This window comes from Hydra viridissima, unplaced genomic scaffold, assembly GCF_058129835.1.
Source record: "Hydra viridissima isolate aposymbiotic clone 2 unplaced genomic scaffold, HvirCarnegie_v1 scaffold_8, whole genome shotgun sequence".
NCBI classification, from domain to species: Eukaryota; Metazoa; Cnidaria; class Hydrozoa; order Anthoathecata; family Hydridae; genus Hydra; species Hydra viridissima.
This window is the reverse complement of record NW_028324307.1, coordinates 7,611,356-7,633,166: the sequence shown is the minus strand read 5'-3', so window position 1 is coordinate 7,633,166 and position 21,811 is coordinate 7,611,356. Positions and strand designations below refer to the sequence as shown.

The following is a 21,811-nucleotide window of genomic DNA, read 5'->3' as shown; positions in this document are numbered from 1 at the left end:
TATAAACGCAAAATAAAGTTTGAAGTTGAAATAAGGACGACGTCGAGATCTCGGTAAACGGGCTAACCCTGCAAACGAGCTAGCCTGCTTTTCATATAAACAGCCCCTTAAGGTGAGTTTCCACTTATCTGTTTTAGGTACGGGAAAGGGAAATGGATGGGAAAATTAATAATGTGAGCATGCGCAGTTTATAATTTAATTTTGAAAATTAATCACTGCGCATGCTCACGTCAACTTTCCCATCCCTTTCCCTTTTCCGTAATTAAAACGGATGAGTGGTAACTCACCTTTAGAAATATTTAACGAGACAAGACTGAGCGACACAAGATCATTTCGGTCTTGTCTTGTAAAGGCTTAAATAAATCAAGACCAACTTTGTAAAACCGCAACTTAATTAAGAAATAATAAGATTCTTCATGTTATTGTATTTTAACAAGATTATTATGGTAAAAGTTTTTCATCTTAGAAGATCAGAGAAAAAGTTGCAAGACGTCTAAAATAAGCTCGAAATTAACCTTGTACTAAGCGATCAGAAAAGATTTCAACAAAATTGCGTTTTACTTGCTATTACTGTTTGTTTTGTTTTGTCTCTTTTAACAAATTAATACCTTATACATTTTTTTCTGAGAACTTAAACACTGTAACAAAAGAAATAATTTGCAGGGAAACAAAATCACAAAAAGTGACCAAAGTCATTCCAGTCGACGTTTCCTATTTTTTAACATGCGGTTTTTTAACTTATGTCATAAAAACCAATAATATGATAAACTGATATTTACAACAACAGAAGACACAATTTTAAAAAAATCCACTAATGATTAGTTTAATAGACCTTTTTACAAGTTTATAATCTTGTTATCGGATGTTCTGATTAACTGAATAAATTGGGCAATCAAGGTAAAAGAAAATAAAAAAAAACACCATGTGCACGTTTTTTTTTTAATGCTAATTGCATATAACCTATATTAATCACTTAAAAATAATACGTTTAGCTTATGATTCACAAGGAAAAGTTTTGAAAAAGCATATCATAGTGAAATATTTTTTTATAACTTTTTGTTTTTATGCTAAAATATGAGCCAAAAATTTTTAAATCAACTTAAAATTCATACATAAAAATCTTTACTCGAAATCTGCTCTATTTTAAATCTATGCATAGTTTTAGTTGATGCATTAAAATGATTCTAAAAATTTTCATACTCATCCGCATGAAACTAGATTTCTTAAATAATTTAAAAATGTGAAAAACTTGATACTGAGCCTGTAAAAGTCAATAAAACCAGCTTTCTCAAAAAATGTTTTTCGATAATAAAAACGACCTGTAATAAAAATTCTAAATTGTTAACAAAATTACTAATAATAACAATAGTAATATCAATAGCAATAACAACAACAATAATAATGATAACAATATTAATTAATAATAGTATTTTTGTGTATGCTTATGCAAATTATGTGTTTATGATGCAGCATGTACTCTCAATATAATCTACATAATTGTGTTGTAATATTGAGTATTTAGTTGCAAAGACATTCATTTTTTCTCAAGATATTGATGAGTGTGCTAGTAGTGGAAGCTCTATATGCAATAAGAGTAACAGCCTTTGTATTAACACTTATGGTAGCTATTATTGCTCCTGTTTTGATGGATGGGTTCAAAGCCTAGATAAAAAAAGCTGCATTGGTAAGAGTAATTTATAGTTGTTGTTTTCTAGAATACTATATATAATATATTATGCATAATCTTTAAATAATGTAATATACTTTTTTTTATTTGATTCAAATTAAAAAAAAAGCATATTACATCATTTAAAGATTATGCATAATATTCTTTCTTTTCATAAAATTCTTCTTTTCGAAAACACGATGTAATAATCTGTTGATTGAGTGTAAATGTTAACCTGGAATGGTTTTTCAATAAACCAACTGATCTCAGCTTAAGTTAATTTTCATGTGATAATAGGTTCATAACAGTCTTTGACATTCCAAAGAATCAATATCTGAAGAGTAGTAGCATCTATATTCTTATTTCCTCCACTTACCTCAATTATCTTAAAAAAAAATAAAATCACAGTGGCTATACCAGACTGGATTTGGTCTATGCAATAAAGCGCCTTATACTTTACCTTAATATATACAGAGTAGGTCAACTTAAACTGACTGATTTTAAATACATAAAATTGACATATTTTTAAAATGTTTTACATTTTTCAGACAGTGTTATTTATTTGATCTTTTTAAAAATAACTGAAAAATGCATTGTAGCACTTTTCTGGAGATGACTGATCATCAATGCAAAAATACTAATTAATATTTGTTTATTCCATATCACATACTACACCCTGCTTCTCAAGACTTTGGTTTCTTATCATGTTTGCATTAAAATGCTGACTATTTTTTGTTGTTGTAACAAATTCAGAAACAAAAATTCAAATAATAATAAAATTCAACAATTAAAATAAAAATAAAATTCAACAATTTTGAAACATTCTTCACTGAATATAAAGACAAATTTTATTAACCTTATTAATTTTATAAACCTCTATACCTTAAAAAAAAAAAAAAAAAGAAGTATACTTTTTAAATCAGGCTGTACAAGTTTGCCCACCTTACATTAGGCCAAATAATGGATATAGCGGACAAAAAAAACTAAATTTATGTTAGTTGTTACTAAAAACCAAATAACTTTCCAACTCATAAAAAAATAAATAATTCAATAGCATATTTTATTCCGAAAATATTATTGTTTGAGAAATGCCTTTTGCTTCAAAAAAGAGGAACAATTTAAAATTATTGCTTAAAATCACTTTTTGGGTAAATATGTAGATTGATTCATTATAGAATCAGAGCTTTTAATACAATGGTATATAGAACACATATTTACACTGCAGGTTATAAAAATTTATAATTTTTCATCACAAGAAATCTGAAAAAAAATTCTAACAACATCTCTGTTAAAAATCAACTAGAATTTAGGAAAATTTCAATGTTTTTAAACTAGTATGTTATCACATATGAGAATCATAAAAATTAAGTTGGGAATAGTAAACCTATATATTTTTGAATTGGTATAAAAAAAGGTAAATAGATTCTTTTTATCTGAATTGTCCTGACTTAGAAAATGAATATAAGCCTACCCAAGTAGTAAAAATTACTGTCATGATTTAAACATTCAATAAAAATAATTTAAACATTCAATAAAAATAATTTAAACATTCAATAAAAGAAATTTTGCATCAGTAAAAGGTTTGTTTTATAACTTTATTTACAAATAGATTATAAAAACTTTGAATATTTTTAATATATATAATAAAAAAAACTGATATAAAATGGCAATATCCTGATGCTTCTGGAAAAGGAGGAATAATTACAACTGGCAGTATAGCTCATGATTTGCTTTCAGAAAAAATCAAACAGGGATTTTATTATGCACAGCTGCAACTCATATTGCATACAAAATTTCACTGGATTGATGCTTTCAGTAATAATTAGAGTATTTTCTTCAAAAAGGAAAGTTAATGTGAATTTTTATTCATTCCTGATTAGTGAATTTCCTAGTGTTACAAGAATAAATCTACTTGGATATTGGATCAGTATAACACCACCACTGCACAAACTTATTGTTTGTTCATGGAAGCTTATATTAGATAACAAGGAAAGTGGTATTGGAAATCTTATTAAGTCAGTGTAAAAAGGTAACAATAAAATGTTAAGATAAAAAAGGACTCAATTCTCAAACACCCAAATTTTAAATTTAACAGACACAGTAAGTGGATATCATCTGATCTAATTATTTGTGAAGAGCAATACAAGACAAAATGGTTTTGCAAATTCTGTAATGAAAGATAAGATTCTGATAGATTTTGCCATAAAAAAAAAGTCCATGGTGACATTTTATCTAAAGAAAACATATTTTTAAATGTTTACCTATAATAAATTTGATATATTTTTATACTTCTTTTTTAATTTTTTATTGCTATTATTTATATACATGTTATCTATATATTTATATTACAAAAAATATAATCATAATTATAGATTTTTACATGAATTATTGTTAAACCAATTAAAAAATCAAATCTCATACTTAAATTTTTTTGCTCTTTCATAATAAGACCTAACTAAGTTGTTATTGAACTTTTTTGTTTTTTCATAAACTTCTCTTTTAAATCTTTCCAAAAAATCCTCAATCAACCCCATGGCATGCTCCATTCAAAAGTTATCTCTGTGAATATAAAACAGCTGTTTTACCCTTTTGTTTTTTCAAAATATAATCTAACAAACAAGTTATCAATATATAATTTTTCCCTCATTCTCAACATCAAAAGTTTTCCAAAAAGTTTTCAATCAATCCCATAACATTCTCACTATGTAGAGTATATATATATATATATATATATATATATATATATATATATATATATATATATATATATATATATATATATATATATATATATATATATATATATATATATATATATATATATATATATATATATATATATATATATATATATATATATATATATATATATATATATATATATATATATATATATATATATATATATTTAATATATATATATATTTAATATATATATATAGTATTAAACAGTTAACAATAATAAACAAATTTACTTTTCCCCAGATATTGATGAGTGTGCTTACAATGGAAGTTCTTTATGTAACTGGAATGACAGCCTTTGTATTAATACTTATGGTAGCTATTATTGCTCCTGCACGCTTGGATTGGTTCTGAATTCAGAGGGGGAAAAATGCATTGGTAAGAGTATTTTAAGTATAATTAACTTTTAGTAATATTTATTGCAGTATATTATCTATACATGCACACACTGCTCAAAAAGTAATCTGTATTTTATTTTTAGTTTCTAGTTAAATCTAGTAAAATTTTGTTGTTTAATAAAGATTTTATATATATATATAAAAATATATAAATATATATATATATATATATATATACAAAGTATATATATATATATATATATATATATATATATATATATATATATATATATATATATACAAAGTATATATATATATATATATATATATATATATATATATATATATATATATATATATATATATAATATATATAAATATATATTTATATATATATAAATATATATATAGTTTATATATATATTTATATATGTATATATATTTATGTATGTATATATAAATATATATACAAAGCTCTTGTTTGTTGAAAAGTGCTCGATGTTTAGGAAATTTATTTTGATTATATATAAATTTCAAAACAGAGCGATTTATAATTACAATTAAAAATGATAAAGAAAAAAACTTTTATTATGGAACTTTAAGTTTCATGCCTAACGGCAATCATCAGCCATATATTACCTAATAATATAATGGTATATATATATATAAATATATATATATATATATATATATATATATATATATATATATATATATATATATATATATATATATATATATAAGGGTTATGACTTTTATTCAACCCCATGCTCCTATACTGTAGTTTGATGAACTTTTAGCTAAAAAGCATGAAATAAACTATTATTTGCATATCTTTTGAAAAAAGTTCACCCTGCCATTGAAAAATTGATTTTAACATAAGTACTATTATATTCAAATGTATTTAAAATGTCGTAGTCATGTAATACAATAAATTGACTCAGACTGTTACTCTTGCTCTTGCTCTTGCTTGTTGAATAGAAGGAATAGAAGGTGCAATTTGTCTTTATTTTTGCATGAAGAATGTATTTCCTCCATTACTTTGATTGTGCGCTCTGCGCATTGATAACTTCTGGGGATCTGTAGTATGGATGACTCTCCCTTACTGTGATTTTTTAAAGAGCTTAAAGCCTTTTTGTATGGATTCAGCACTTCAGCCAAGTATTAGAGTTGTTTTCGTTATACAGTTGGTCTGTAAACCAATGGTCTGCCCAGCCATACAAAATAAATCGACTCTCTGCAGAACTGTCCTTGTTGAAGGAATTAAAATAAAGGCCAGGATTGCTAGTATAGCTCTGCTATTCCACTTCGCATTGAAACCTGATCAATGGAAATTTCTGAAACTTGATCAATGAAATCTTTTCCTCAAAAAATCGAAACACTTGAGTGAAATGAAATAAAAATTTCATATCATCTCTCCAGCCTGATGTTAGAGAATTACTTCTCTTCTGTTATCAAACTGTGTTTTCAGTTGTTTGTACTCCTTCAACAGTTGAGATACAAATAGATATTCTATGTTTGGTGGTTGTGTTTTACTTCCAAGTTCTTCGTCCATCACCAAATGGAGGATTCTATCTAATATATGGTGTTGACAACTGATAAACTGAGGTTTGTTGATGCGTTTCTCTGTGAACATTCGTTGCAATATTACAACAACACCATTCTTTTTTCCAGTGTTAACTCTGGTGGTATCTGCAAAAGACATATGTATTGAATTCCATTGGTGAAATTCATTGAGGACTTTAAAGATCCCTTCAGCAATAGTTTTTGCCCTGCTATCTACCAAACCCAGGACATCCAATTTGATTTCTCTTCTTTCATTTTTAAGGATGACCACTTGATAATTGATTCCATTGATGTGCTTGCCATCAAAGTGTAAGGACCAACTTTTCATATGTAACTTTTCAATCATTTCTTTTTTCAGCTTGATTGCCTCTTTGATTGTTGGCTTGTAAATAGATGATTGACATGGAGTTGGGATGCCAATGCCTTCACGAGCCAATTGCTTGCATATGTTAGCAGCTTTGTTTTTTGATACTCTTGTGTAGGTCACCAAGTTGACTGCAATTTTGCTTTTATGTTTTCTGCTTGGTGCAGGAGAAGTGTCATCTTCTTTGTCATTTTCATATTCACCATCGTCAGCCTCATAGTCAGAATCACTAAAACCAGGATAGTAAGATGATGAGTTGGATGACCCATTAGAAAGTTTTTGTCTTTAAGAGGGATGGATTGTTTCTTTACTGGCCACTTGGCCTGTAGAGTACCCCACTGTTCCCTTGCTTTCCACTTGAAGTTGGTGACTTCTTTGGAAATTTCCACTATTTGCTCCTTTCTTCCTTTGATTTTTGGTCCAAGGAAATGGTAGCATCTGATAATTTGCTTTTGAAGAGGCATTCTAAACTTTTCTTCAAGTGAATATTCTTCCAAACGGACCATTCTTCTTCTTTCATGAGAGTCTTCAAATTTTGCCAGATTATTGGTCCAGACATTGTTGTTCTTCTGAATGCCACTATCTCTAGGCTTGTACATTGCCATATGTTGTTTCTGTAATAACTATAAAGTTAGATAAGCAGGTATATATACACAGTCTAAATTGTTCTAGAATATTCTTAATTGTTCCGGAATGTTCTAAATTGTTCTAGAATATTCTTAATTATACCAGAATGTTCTAAAGTTGTCTAAAATATTCTAGAATTTTCCAAAATATTCTAAAGTTCTAAACACTTCTAATCTATACAAGTTTTAAATGATTTGCAGCAAAGCTACACATATTAGTAGTGGCAGTAACAAGCTTAAATAAAGGACAAATTGTAATTTTAATTGCGGGGTGACCTTTTTTTACAACTGAGAGGAATTGAACATGTTCTCAATGTTTTCCAACAAAAGTTCATCAATTAATGAAACAGGAAATTAATTTTTTTTAAAAAAGTCAAAAAGTCATAACCCTAATATGTGTGTGTAGGTGTGTGTGTGTGTGTGTGTGTGTGTGTGTGTGTGTGTGTGTGTGTGTGTGTGTGTGTGTGTGTGTGTATATATGTATATGTATATTTATATGTATATGTTTATGTATATGTATATATATATATATGTATATATATGTGTGTGTGTATATATATATGATGATGATGAGCACACTTATGAATTTTCTTAATGCAACAGGAACATATGGTTTTTTGATACTTTTTAAGATGTTGATGAGTGTGCTTTTAATGAAAGTTCCTTTTGTAACTGGAGCAAAAGCCTTTGTATTAACACTAATGGTAGTTATTATTGCACCTGCATGGATGGATGGGCACTTAGTTCAGATAAAAATAGCTGCATTGGTAAGAGTATTTTAGTCATACACATTATTATAAAATATATAATGCAATTTATTAGTTACATATTTACCCATTAGTGTTTATATTTAAAAACATTATTTAACATACAAAATGGGTGGACTCTTACACAATTATAAATGGTACAAAATCATCCACTAATGTTTGTATTAAAGATTTATTAGCAGTTTCTTGTTGAGATGAATATAAGTATTGGTTTTTTGATACTTTTTTAAAGATATTGATGAGTGTGCTTACAATGGAAGTTCTTTATGTAACTGGAATGAAAGTCTTTGTGTTAATACTTATGGTAGCTATTATTGCTCCTGCATGGAAGGATGGGTGTTAAATTCAGATAAAAACAGCTGCATTAGTATGAGTATGTTGTACAATTATTATTATTGTTATTGTTGTTGTTGTTATTATTGTTATCATTATTGTTATTGTTAATATTATTGCTATTGTTATTAATATTGTTATTATTATTGTAATTGTTATTATTATTGTAATTGTTACTATAATTATTTTTGTTATTGTTATTATTATTGTTATCATTATTATTGTTACTATTATTATTATTTTTGTTGTTATTATTATTATCATTTTTGTTTTTAATATTTTAATTTTCTTTTTTTTATTTTATTTAACTTTTTCAGTTGTTAATACTAGAAACTACTTTAAGGCTTTTAAAATGCTTATAATGGAAGTTCTTTATGCTGAAGGAGTAACAGCCTTTGTATTATTAGTTATGGTTATTATTGCTCCTGTGGGTGGGGATATGTGGTGTTGGGTAGTTGGTATTTGTCAGTGGTTGTGGGTGGTTGTGGGTGGAGGTAAATGGGTGGTAGTGAGGTGGAGGTGGGGATTTACTTCATTTAAAAACTATTGCATTGTTTTTTTTGTTTGTTTTGATTTCAATTTATGTTACTTAAAAGTTTTAATTATGAACAGTAAATAATGTCAAAAAATTCCCCCTGCTGTTTCAGTATCAATAATTATAGTTATCACAAAATTTTAAAATAAACTTGATTTTTTTTAAACTGAAATAAGATATTTTTATATATTCTTTGAGATGGTTATGCAAGAAGTGTTTAAGAGCTTGGAAAGCATGAAATGTTTCTGAGTTTAAACTGGTGTGTGAGTTTCTTGTTTTTCCAAAGCAGTCATAAAATGGTGGCTTGAAAACTATCCCAAAATAGGAACATCTCCAAAAAAACCCAACTAAAAGCTCAAAGACTTCTCTTGCTGTTCAGCTTGTAAATAAATTTAAGCCAATTCCAAGATGTCAGAGTGAAATGTTGGCACTAAGGATTCCACTGATACATTTGAGAAGCTTCTAGGACTTTCACAGTTCACAAACTACCAGGATTTCTTGTCCTGTGGAAATGTCAATTGAGGTCTTTTTAAATGCAGCCCTAATAATTTGCTTTTTACATAGTAGCAAGATTTAATTTTTACATTAATGAATCAAAAATCATTATACTACATAATACCAAAGGTTTTTGGAGTGTATCACTCAAATTTTAAGGCAAGAGGGCCAAGTCTAAATGATTTTGATTGGTAGTGATTTTATGCAGTTTTCTTTTCTATAATTGGAACAAATTAAAAGGGTACCACATTATTATTTCAAGATTTATTTTTTAAGACAACCCTGATAAGTTTCCTATAAATTTTTAACTGTATAAAACATTTAAAACTTTTTTTAAAGATATTAATGAATGCACTTGTGATGGAAGAGTTTTATTTAACTGGAACAAAAGTCTTTGTGTTAACACTATTGGAAGTTATTGCTTCACCTGTGTGAATGAATGGTTTCTAAGTTCAGATAAGTTTAGCCGAATTTGCTTTGAGTGTTTTAGTCATGCACACAATAATAAAATATGTATAAATGCAGTTAATTAGTTAAATATTCATCCACTAGTTATGTGATTAGAGATATTTACAATTATTTTCCCATTAAATTTAATAGTAAAAATAATATGTTTTATCAAAATTGTTTTTAAGACGTTGATGAGTGTGTTTACAATGGAAGTTCCTTTTGTAATTGGAGCAAGAGCATTTGCGTTAACACTAATGGTAATTATTATTGCACCTGCATGGATGGATGGGCACTTAGTTCAGATAAAAATAGCTGCATTGGTAAAAGTATTTTAGTTATGCACACAATTATAAAATATGTATATGCAGTTAATTAGTTAAATATTCATCCATTAGTCATTTTATTAAAAATGTTTACTAGTATTTTCCCTTAAGATTTAGTAGTAAAAATATTAGTTTTTTGCTATTTTTTATTAAAGATATTGATGAGTGTGCTTACAATGGAAGTTCTGTTTGTAACTGGAGCAAGAGCCTTTGTGTTAACACTAATGGTAGTTATTATTGCACCTGCATGGATGGATGGATGCTTAGTTCAGATAAAAATAGCTGCATCGGTAAGAGTGTTTTTGTTATGCACACAATTATAAAATATGCATTTGTAGTTAATTAGGTAATCGTTCATCCATTAGTTATTTTATTAGAAATGTTTACTAGTATTTTCCCTTAAGATTTAATAGTAAAAGTATTAGTTTTTTGCTACTTTTTTTAAAGATATTGATGAGTGTGCTTATAGTAGAAGTTCTGTTTGTAATTGGAGCAAGAGCCGTTGTGTTAACACTAATGGTAGTTATTATTGCACCTGCATGGATGGATGGATGCTTAGTTCAGTTAAAAATAGCTGCATCGGTAAGGATGTTTTTGTTATGCACACAATTACAAAATATGCATTTGCAGTTAATTAGTTAAATATTCATCCATTAGTTTTTTTATTAGAAATGTTTACTAGTATTTTCCCTTAAGATTTGTTAGTAAAAATATTGTTTTATCAAAACTGTTTTTAAGACGTTGATGAGTGTGCTTACAATGGAAGTTCTGTTTGTAACTGGAGCAAGAGCATTTGTGTTAACACTAATGGAAGTTATTATTGCACCTGCATGGATGGATGGGCACTTAGTTCAGATAAAAATAGCTGCATTGGTAAGAGTATTTTAGTCATGCACACAATTATAAAATATGTATATGCAGTTAATTAGTTAAATATTCATTTACTAGTTATTTTATTAGAAATGTTTACTAGTATTTTCCCTTTTGATTTAGTAGTAAAAATATTAGTTTTTTGCTATTTTTTATTAAAGATATTGATGAATGTGCTTACAATGGAAGTTCCATTTGTAATTGGAGGAAGAGCCTTTGTGTTAACACTAATGGTAGTTATTATTGCACCTGCATGGATGGATGGATGCTTAGTTCAGTTAAAAATAGCTGCATTGGTAAGAGTATTTTAGTCATGCACACAATTATAAAATATGTATATGCAGTTAATTAGTTAAATATTCATTTACTAGTTATTTTATTAGAAATGTTTACTAGTATTTTCCCTTAAGATTTAGTAGTAAAAATATTAGTTTTTTGCTATTTTTTATTAAAGATATTGATGAATGTGCTTACAATGGAAGTTCCATTTGTAATTGGAGCAAGAGCCGTTGTGTTAACACTAATGGTAGTTATTATTGCACCTGCATGGATGGATGGATGCTTAGTTCAGTTAAAAAAAGCTGCATCGGTAAGGATGTTTTTGTTATGCACACAATTACAAAATATGCATTTGCAGTTAATTAGTTAAATATTCATCCATTAGTTTTTTTATTAGAAATGTTTACTAGTATTTTCCCTTAAGATTTGTTAGTAAAAATATTGTTTTATCAAAACTGTTTTTAAGACGTTGATGAGTGTGCTTACAATGGAAGTTCTGTTTGTAACTGGAGCAAGAGCATTTGTGTTAACACTAATGGAAGTTATTATTGCACCTGCATGGATGGATGGGCACTTAGTTCAGATAAAAATAGCTGCATTGGTAAGAGTATTTTAGTCATGCACACAATTATAAAATATGTATATGCAGTTAATTAGTTAAATATTCATTTACTAGTTATTTTATTAGAAATGTTTACTAGTATTTTCCCTTTTGATTTAATAGTAAAAAATTTGTTTTATCAAAACTGTTTTTTAGACGTTGATGAGTGTGCTTACAATGGAAGTTCTGTTTGTAACTGGAGCAAGAGCATTTGTGTTAACACTAATGGTAGTTATTTTTGCACCTGTATGGATGGATGGGCACTTAGTTCAGATAAAAATAGCTGCATTGGTAAGAGTATTTTAGTTGTGCTTACAATTTAATTATATTCATACATGCAATTTGTTATTTATTCACTGGCATAAATGGTACTTTTAAATACACCTATATGCAATTTTTTAGTTCCATATTCATCTGTTAGTGTTTGTATTTGGAATGTCTGTTAGCAGTTTCATGTTTGGTTTTGTAGTGAAAATATTTGTTTTTTGTAGGCCCTAATATTTATACTCAGGTTTTTTAAACATGTATTTAAGTTATCTGTAAAGAAGCTTAAATAATAAATTTTGTTTTCAGTTTGAAGTATGCTAAATAATACTAAACTAGTATAATATACAATTAAATATATTACAGAAATATGTTCTGGTATAATCCCACTAAACTGCAAAGTACTACTAATTTATATACAGTATTGGCCATTAATAACAATCCACAATGATTTTTTTGATAACATTTGACTTTGATTGATAATAAATCAATGATTGTTTGACTCATTTCAAATATAAAAAGTGTAAATTGATGAATATCATATTTTCTTTAAAATAAATATAGGTATTCATAAAAGTATCAATCGATGCGCTAATTATCTGGGTTTTTTTAACACTTACCTCATAATCTAAAAAAATTATAATGGCCAAAATTAACGATCCACTCTATTATTTCAAAATTTTTTCAAAATTGCGTTTGTCTTTGAGTAAAACTTAGAACTTATTTGCGAACTTAATAATTACTGTTAGAGAATTTTTTTAAAGTTGTTATAAATATTTGAAAAGTTTGTGTAAAATGAAATATAAAAATTAGTATCTAATTAACTACAACATTTCAGCAATAAAAAAATCAAAATGACTGGAAAAACTATTGATAATATGAAAAAATGTAAAATCATAGCTATGAATGAACAAAACATCTCAATGAGAAAAATTGTGAAACATTTAAATACAACACATGCAACTGTTAGCAGAATTATCAACCGATATCATGAATACAATACAATTGAAAATCTTCCGTGTCCTGGAAGACCCAACATTTCAAATGAAAGAAATGAACCTTCAATTATTCGCATAGTGAAAAAAAATAGAAAGTTATCATCTACTGATCTCAGTCGAAAATGGCTGGAAGCTTCTGGTGTTGTTGCTAGTGCTCGAACAATTAGAAGAGTACTACAAAATCATAATTACATGTGGCGAGCTGCTTGCAAAAAACCACGTCTATCAAAAAAACATCAGAAAGCAAGGAAAAACTGGAACTTAGCTAATAAAATTTGGTCTAAGAGCATGTGGCACAACGTTCTTTTTAGCGATGAAATGAACATTGAGGTTGATTCAAGAAAAAACCGAGTAATGCTGAGAAGAATGCCACATGAAAAAATGCGCCCAGATTGTTCTATGTATAGAACAAAACAAGGTAGTGGCAGTATAGGCATCTGGGCCTGCATGAATTATAAAGGTATCGGTTGCTTCAAACTATTTGATGGAAGGCTTGATTCTCAAAGATATTTAGACATATTAGATAATTATTTGATGCCTTCTGTTGACATTTTCCGAAAAGACACGAGAATTACCTTCCAACAAAATAATGCTCCATGTCATACTTATAAGATTTGCAAGCAATAGTTTGAAGAAAATATCATTAAAGTCATGTCTTGGCCTGCTAATAGTTCAGATCTCAATTGCATAGAGAATTTGTGGTCTTGGTTAACCCACAATCTTGGAAAAATTGAAATAAAAGATCTGGACCAGCTGAAAGAAGAAGTAACAAAATTACTAAAAAATGTTCCAAAAGATATTACTCAGAATTTAGTGAATTCCATGCCGAAACGGCTCAATGAATGCTTAAAAGCTAAAGGATTGTCAACAAAATATTAATTTTTTATTTTTTTATTTTTTGTGTTTTTTAATTTTTTTTTGTTCTTATGGTTACCTAATTTTGTTGATGTGGTTTGTTTATTTTGGCCACATTTTTTTTTTTTGATACATATGAACACTTGTTTTCATTTCAATATTTCAGTTTTTAATTCTTTTATTTATTATTACTTTATAATAAATTTATATGGTAATTATTTGATTTATTTGAATAAAAAAAAGTTAAAGAAAAAATCTCTTTTAATTTTTAAAATATGTAATTTCAAACTTATATCCATACTACAATAACATGATGGATTGTTATTAATGGCCAATACTGTATAAGCATGCGTTATTTAACTATGAAGCACATTTTTAATCTTGAGTGAAAGTAATTTTACTGGACAATCTGAGTAATTTAGTTTAACAATTCAACAGAAATTCATTAATCAATATAGTTTATCATCATAGCAAAATGGAAGACACATTGAAGATTTGAGTTATCATTAAAAGATAACATTTATAATTCACTTTTCTGTTTTTAATAGCATTTATTTTTAATAATTTTTTTATAAGAATATCAACTAAATAGTTAGTTTGATAAACTTTTTAAAAAATATTCTATAAGTTTATTTACTAGCAGAATCACACTTCTAGCAGAATCACAATCAAATATAAATCACTGTTTTATTAACAATCAAATATAAATCACTGTTTTAGCAAAGGTTTTTAATGAATTTTTTTTAAATGATATTTTAATATCAAAAAAGTTTAATTGCAAACTTATTAACATAAAAATTTATTATGTGGGCCATTCTTTACCAAAAAAAATTATGTCATTACATAGACAAATTTATACTTTAGTAAAACTGTGGTGTATATCAATGAGATAAGCTAATCCTGAAAATTTAGTTCAATATCTCATGTGCGTCTTCATTTTTAAACATTTGAAGACATTGTTTCTAATCTTATATTTAATTATTTTAAATTTTCATTGTTTCCGATCTTATATTTAATTTACCAGGAATGTTACCCATTAGAACTGATAAAAGAATGTTCTAAGTTAAACTGTAAAGAGAGCTACAAATTGTTATTATCAACAATTGCTTAGAATGTAAATTGTGCTCTGCTTTGTCAACTTTTTGAACTAAGGAATGTTTCATTTGGTAAAATATAGATAAGTTATACTGAAAATTTTTAGTCTAAAAGATTTGAGGGTTCAATTCTAGCAGGTGGTTATTTTATTCTCCAATTTGTTTACATTCTTTATTGATGTAGAAATTATTGATGTAAAATTTTTTCCAGTTGTTAATTGGGGTATTTTATAAAAATATTAAGTGATAAAATGTAAAATAAAACAAAATTATTTTTAAAGAATTTTAATACGTTAGAAATATAACCACAAAACTTCTTGAGATTTTCATTTTCATTTGCATCAAATGAATCCAATAAATTCTTTTCCTTTATGCTTAAAACTGATATAAATAAATTTACTGAAACATTTTTCTGGCTGCTTTGGGAATCTGTCGGCTACATCTTCAAAATCATTAATTGGAGCAAAAAAAGTTAGAAACTAGTCTAAATCCATCTTCATGACTTCCAAGGTTAATAACTACCAGTTATGAAAAGTACAGATAGAAATTCAGTATCTTTTTTAAAATTTCATGGAGATTCAACAGCAGCTCTGTTCCAATTAAGTACAACAATAAATACAACAATGAATATGTGCAATTAAATATTTTACTTTTGGTCTAACCTAAGCCAAAATATTTTTTATTATTCATAGATCATCCTGAAGGTATCTTTGTTTTACCTTGTAAGCATCATTTTGAAATCTGAGAAAATTCAACATTGCTACCCATCTTGATGTTCTTGGGTGCTATTGTTCTCTTTTGAAATCTGAGAAAATTCAACATTGCTACCCATCTTGATGTTCTTGGGTGCTATTGTTCTCTTTTGAAATCTGAGAAAATTCAACATTGCTACCCATCTTGATGTTCTTGGGTGCTATTGTTCTCTTTTGAAATCTGAGAAAATTCAACATTGCTACCCATCTTGATGTTCTTGGGTGCTATTATTCTCTTTTGAAATCTGAGAAAATTCAACATTGCTACCCATCTTGATGTTATTGTTCTCTTTTTTTATACTTGCAATCTATGAACTTTTTTGTGCATATTTGAGTTTATTTAATTTTTAAAATATGTTTTTAGAAGTTCCATCCATAAATGATGTAAGTCTTTTAGTTGAAGAAAACCTTCATGTAAACAACACTTTTAAAACAATTGTGACAGTTTTTAATGGATCAAACATGATGAAAAACACAATGTTACAACTAGACTTCGGTGACAAATCTTCACCCGTTATTATGATAATAAATATTACAAATACCCACAACAACAGTTATACATTTTTTTACAGGTATAGTTTTTTAAATATTCTGTTTAATAATGATAAGTATTTTAAAACACTTTATTCATAAAATAAAATGCTTTAAAATTTGATCATGAAAATAGATTTTTAAAGATTTTTTTTTTTAAAACCTTTTCTATACCCAGATTTGTAAATATTATTGGTTTAGCTGTACATAAAAACTGCTTAAATCTGAAGTAATTAGTAATTATTAAGGAAGCTTTAAAATTGAAATCGGAGTAGGATGAGTCCATTTTTACTTCAATTGTCCTAAATGTAATGGAAAATCAAGATATGTCTACCAAAAGTTTTTTAATTTGGTTCAGGATATTAAATACCTAACTGAAATAAAAATGTGCAGTAAATAAATGGCCTTTTAATAGGCCATTTCTAAAAACACTTCTTTTGGCTCAACTTGCTGCAACTCAAGAGTAAGTTGATCATAATCATGGGCTAAACTAAGCCATCTGGTGGTAAACAAACCACAGAATTTTATATTAAACCAGAGCTTAAAAAAAATATCTTTCAGAATTTCTTTTTTTTTAATTAATCTCTAAATTCAGCAACAAAATATATTTAACAAGAAATTTTAACAACTTTCAACATTTAAGTCTTAAAACAATTATGAACTATTGATTGCAGTTTTTAATTGCAACAGTTTTGATTGTTCTCTTTTATGCTGTGAGGATTCTTGTCTTAATACTCTCTTGTCTTATTTGTACAAAGACAAAAATAAAAAGATGAAATTCCTAGTAGCATTGATTTTATCAGACTACAGTCACAAGTTATCTTCTTTCAGCAAATGTAATGGCTCCCAATTGATTTTTTTTTCTCTATGCAACAATTTGTTTTAGTGTCCACACTGTTGAGCATTAAAAATCATTTTTGAAGATAACTTGTGCCTATAAAACAAAAATATATTAACAGTATAGTTGGACTAGAATTCCACCTAATAAATATTAGAGATGAAAAATAAACAATGGAGTAATGCTTTTGTAGAAGTGGAAAACAGATTTTAACTACAGTACTTAGTTGTTACTGCCAGATATTACAAAAGGTTCAAGTTGAAAGGAACAAGTTAACAAAGTAACAGTGGCAAAGCTAAAGTGGTTAGGGTTAAGATCCATCAAGCACCATCCATGCATCCATCTATCCATGCATACATACATAAAATGATCTTCTCTTTTTCACAGCTATATAAAGAAAATGTGTATAAAAAAAAATGTTCCTTTTTTTATTGCTACATGAAGAGAAAAATATCTAATATAGGGAGTGTTTCAACTTACCCTGGGTTCTCCTACATATAAATAATAGTCGTAAATAGTAGAAGTAGTAAAATCATTCTAATTTTGTTAAGTAAAATTTTATTTAACATTGAGCATGTGTTAATGTTTTCTCTTTTAAAAAATTTTTTTTTGGATAAAGTGGTTTTTTGTTGCAGTTATTCAAAATGTGGAAAGTATCAAATCAGTGTCTTCATCAAAGATAATCAAAATTCCACAATGGAGAACATATCTACAAATGTCAGTGTGATAGTGTTCTGCTATTTATCACCAATGAATATAACTACAGATTCTACAATGTATATTAACAGAACTCTGTTGGTATTGAAAAGGAAAGAAGTATCTCTGTATATAAAGCAGGACTTTGAATGGAATGTTCATTATGCAATTGATTGGGGAGATGGATTTAACGAATCTTTTGATCTTTCAGACAATTTGAAGTTGTTACCTTTTGTTTGTACTCATGCATACTCTGATGTTGGAAAACATGTGATTTTGGTAGTTGCAAGTAACGGTGTCTATTCTTTCAACAAATCGATTGATGTTCTTGTGAGGAACTGTACTGTACCGATGGTTAACTTTTACTACGGAACAAAAACAAACCCAATCTATTTTCTTCAAGGTGTCGATAAAACGTTCATAGCTTCAGTTGATGAAATTAGTGAAAAGTGCAAGAGACAGCCATCAAGCTTTGAGTGGGCTCTAACCAGTTCTGGATTAGAATTGAAAAGTAAAGCAGCTCTTGTTAAACAAAAAGTTGTTTACACTGTCAAAAAACAGCAACTGCAGGCTGGTTCTTATGCTCTTTCACTTTTATTTACTTATGGTGATATTGAGTCTGTTTATACTACATACTTTGTGGTTGTAAAGTCACCATTGTTTGTTGAAGCTGAAAATGGAGTAAGTTTTCGAAATATTAGTTATAAAAAAAAAGTTGGTAATGACAGCATCAATGCTAACTTTACAATCAACGCTAATGGCAGTTATGACCCTGACAATCAAACAGCTGGGTTAGATGGAATTTTGTTTAAATGGAGGTGTCAGTTAGCAACGGATTTGGCATACGCTTTTGCGCATTTAAACAAAACAGCAAACTCTTCTGTTGATGGAAACACGTGCTTTAACAGTTCATGGGTTGATTTGACAGATCTTACTGGACCAGAAGTTGTTTTTAATACGGGTATGTTCTATGAGAGTTTTTCATATAGATTTGAAGTAGTTGGTACAAAAGGTATTGGGGAAGATTTTAAGATAGGCTCATTTGTACATGAGATTTTCTTCAGCAAAGAAATCATACCAGATATTCAACTGAGGTTAGAAATTTTTTTAATCTAAAAGTAAAATTATTTTTCATAAGAAGACTTCTATTTTGAAATAGAAGAATAATTATAATCATTTCCTTATTAATGAGTTTTATATGCATAATGGTTTTTAACTTTATCAAGTATTAAATAAATAAATATAATTACTTTAAAGATAATTTATTCAAGAATGTTTTGATAATTGTTATCTTACTCACAATATTTTCTTCTATTATATTTTTAAATCTTTTTGTATCATTATATTTTCTTGTATCTTGTAGGATATTCTTATTTTAGGTTTTCTTTCTTTGAATTAGTTTCCATTGTATATTTTTTTTATATATGTTGTGTGACCTAATTATAGTTTATTTGAACAAATTTTATTTGTATAGCAGTATAATTATGGTATAAATCTTAAATGCTTGTTTTATAAAGTTTATTTTCTCTAAGAAATGGATAGGTAAATGTTTTTTTTTTCATGCTGTATGTCAGTGTCAGTTAAGAATTTTTTTTTTTTCATCTTTTGTTAGTTTCAAAAAAGTAATTGACGTTGATAATTTTCTTTGGTTCTTAAATTTATAAATAGAAAATATCATTAAAAATGTTTTTTTATTTAGCTGCTTTACTAACTGCGGAAGAAAGTTGAATATTCAGGAGCCCACAGTTTTTTTTTACAAATGTTCAGACTGTGGAAACCAGGGGTAAAGTTTATAATATTCTCATTAAAAGATAATCCTTTATCTGATAAAAAATAAAAATAAAATTGATCTAAAATAAATAGATTGAATAAGTTTTTCAAAATAATTATAAAACTTATGGCTCAAGTTTCAACTATAAAATAATAATGAAAATTAAAATTCTAGTTTTCCTTTTGCATAATATTGTTTGTATAAAATTAAACTTTTCTTACATATTTAAGTTTTGTTTTTTATATACTTTGTTGTCAAAGTATGTTGTTCAAAAGTATTTTCAGTCAACTTGAAACCATTAAATGATTTTTCAATTTTTATTTTATTTATTTCACAACTTTGATAGATTTTATTAATTTCAAAAAAAAAAAAAAGAAAACAGTATATGTAAAGCATGAAATTATTTTTGAAAAAAATAAAATCCACTGTTTTTACTATCTTATGATTGTTGTAAGAAAATTTGATATTGTCTGCATGTCTGTTGAAAAAGAAGTTGAACATGTCTGCATGTTTGACTTGTTGTTTTTTTTAATTTCTTCACTTGCGTGTAATTGTTTTGCAAAACAATTACACGCAAGTAAAGAAATTTAATAAAAACATTTATGGCTAAATAAACAAGAAAAGTTATCTGCATTGTCTAGAAGAAAAGTTATCTGCATTTGAATTTTATTTTTCTTGTTTTTTTAAATTTGCTAATTACCTTAAAAACATTCTTACTAGATAAGGATGTCTTATATATAAAAAATCTCTTACTAAATAATCTCATAATTTTTTAATACAAAAATATTTGTGCCAAAGATTTTAATTCAAGTTGTTTTAGAAGTTGGTTTGCAACTTTTCTTTAAAAAATAATTTAAGAATATTAATTATGATAGCAATACTTTTTATCATCATTTTTAAAGTTACACAAGATGTCTTTTCATCACATATGTTGATTGTTTATTACATTTATTGATTTTTTTTGGATTTTTTACTTATTTATTTTACAAAGCAAAAAAAAAACTATTATAATGATTGTGTAACAGTTTTTTTTTTTTTTTTTAATATTTACTATTATGTTAATAATTGTTACTTGTTTTTTTTTTTTAGAAGCTATTTTGAAATTGTTTTGATTTTAGACTTGTGGCAAGTTGGAAAGTTTTAGAGGAAAATGGAGATACTCCTGGAAAAATGATATATGACACATTTGATAGTTCTTTTCTTGTGATTAACAGTGATGTTTTGCTTCAAGCCAAAAATTACACCTTTTACATTGAAATTGGTTACTTAGCATCTTCTTATAAAGCCCTGTTTAGAATAAATAAACAAACAAGTTCTTCTCCTATCCCTGGTATTTGCTATGTCAAGTAAATGTTTTTATTTTTGTAACTGTTAAGACCTAAATTCAATAAAACACATTTTAATTTTTGCATTTAAAATAGTAAAATAACAAAGTTAGTCAACTAATTTTATTATTTTACATTTTTGGATTAATAATTTTTATTATTTAACAAATATTTAAATTATTTTTAAGCCCTCACAATGGATTTAGCATAATGACAAAGTTTAAACTTGTTTGTCAAGATTGGACAGATTTGGATGGTAGCATTTTGAATTATCATTTTTATTATGGTTATGGTGAAGCAAATAATAATTACTTAACATTAAACTCTAAGTCTGTGGATCAACCTAGTATGATAGGCTTTGTTTTGGGTGCAGGTGAAAAGTCCACAAACTTTTCTGTCACCATTCACATTAAAATAAATGGAATATACAACACTATGACAGAATATGACAGCCTAACTGTGCAGGTAAATTTATTTTAAATCATAAATTTCTTTAAATTTTGATCTAAATACATTTTTTAATTATAAAGCATAAGTCTAACCAGCTCCTAGATCCAACTCCTAGATCTAATGTTTTATTGACCTTACAATGAAAAAATTGACTTTAAAGTGAAATAAATCCAAAAAACAATATTTCTACCATACCATGAGGGCAATAATATAGTTATTACTCTCATGATATAATGGATGGTTTAGTCCATATTTTAGAACTTAAGGCTTTTCTCAACTTTT

At 27.0% G+C, this 21,811-nt stretch overlaps 1 protein-coding gene across 14 annotated transcripts in view; it reads left to right on the top strand.

Moving 5' to 3' along the window:
* The window catches only part of LOC145186364 (polycystin family receptor for egg jelly-like), a 52,465-nt gene that overhangs the window by 10,777 nt on the left and 19,877 nt on the right, over positions 1-21,811 (top strand). For 8 of the 14 annotated variants that reach the window (XM_090095772.1, XM_090095781.1, XM_090095774.1 and 5 more), the window contains 17 exons: positions 1,550-1,684; positions 4,652-4,786; positions 7,935-8,069; positions 8,302-8,442; positions 10,068-10,202; positions 10,361-10,495; positions 10,653-10,787; positions 10,944-11,078; positions 11,237-11,371; positions 11,530-11,664; positions 11,821-11,955; positions 12,112-12,246; positions 16,283-16,490; positions 17,923-19,077; positions 19,683-19,766; positions 20,873-21,100; positions 21,268-21,544. In XM_090095772.1, the coding sequence (XP_089951898.1) occupies positions 1,550-1,684; positions 4,652-4,786; positions 7,935-8,069; positions 8,302-8,442; positions 10,068-10,202; positions 10,361-10,495; positions 10,653-10,787; positions 10,944-11,078; positions 11,237-11,371; positions 11,530-11,664; positions 11,821-11,955; positions 12,112-12,246; positions 16,283-16,490; positions 17,923-19,077; positions 19,683-19,766; positions 20,873-21,100; positions 21,268-21,544 (3,578 nt within the window). Of the gene's footprint in view, positions 1-740; positions 898-1,549; positions 1,685-4,651; positions 4,787-7,934; positions 8,070-8,301; positions 8,443-10,067; positions 10,203-10,360; positions 10,496-10,652; positions 10,788-10,943; positions 11,079-11,236; positions 11,372-11,529; positions 11,665-11,820; positions 11,956-12,111; positions 12,247-16,282; positions 16,491-17,922; positions 19,078-19,682; positions 19,767-20,872; positions 21,101-21,267; positions 21,545-21,811 lie in introns of those variants that run through there. The other 6 variants (XM_090095783.1, XM_090095776.1, XM_090095775.1 and 3 more) reach the window with 6 other exon arrangements.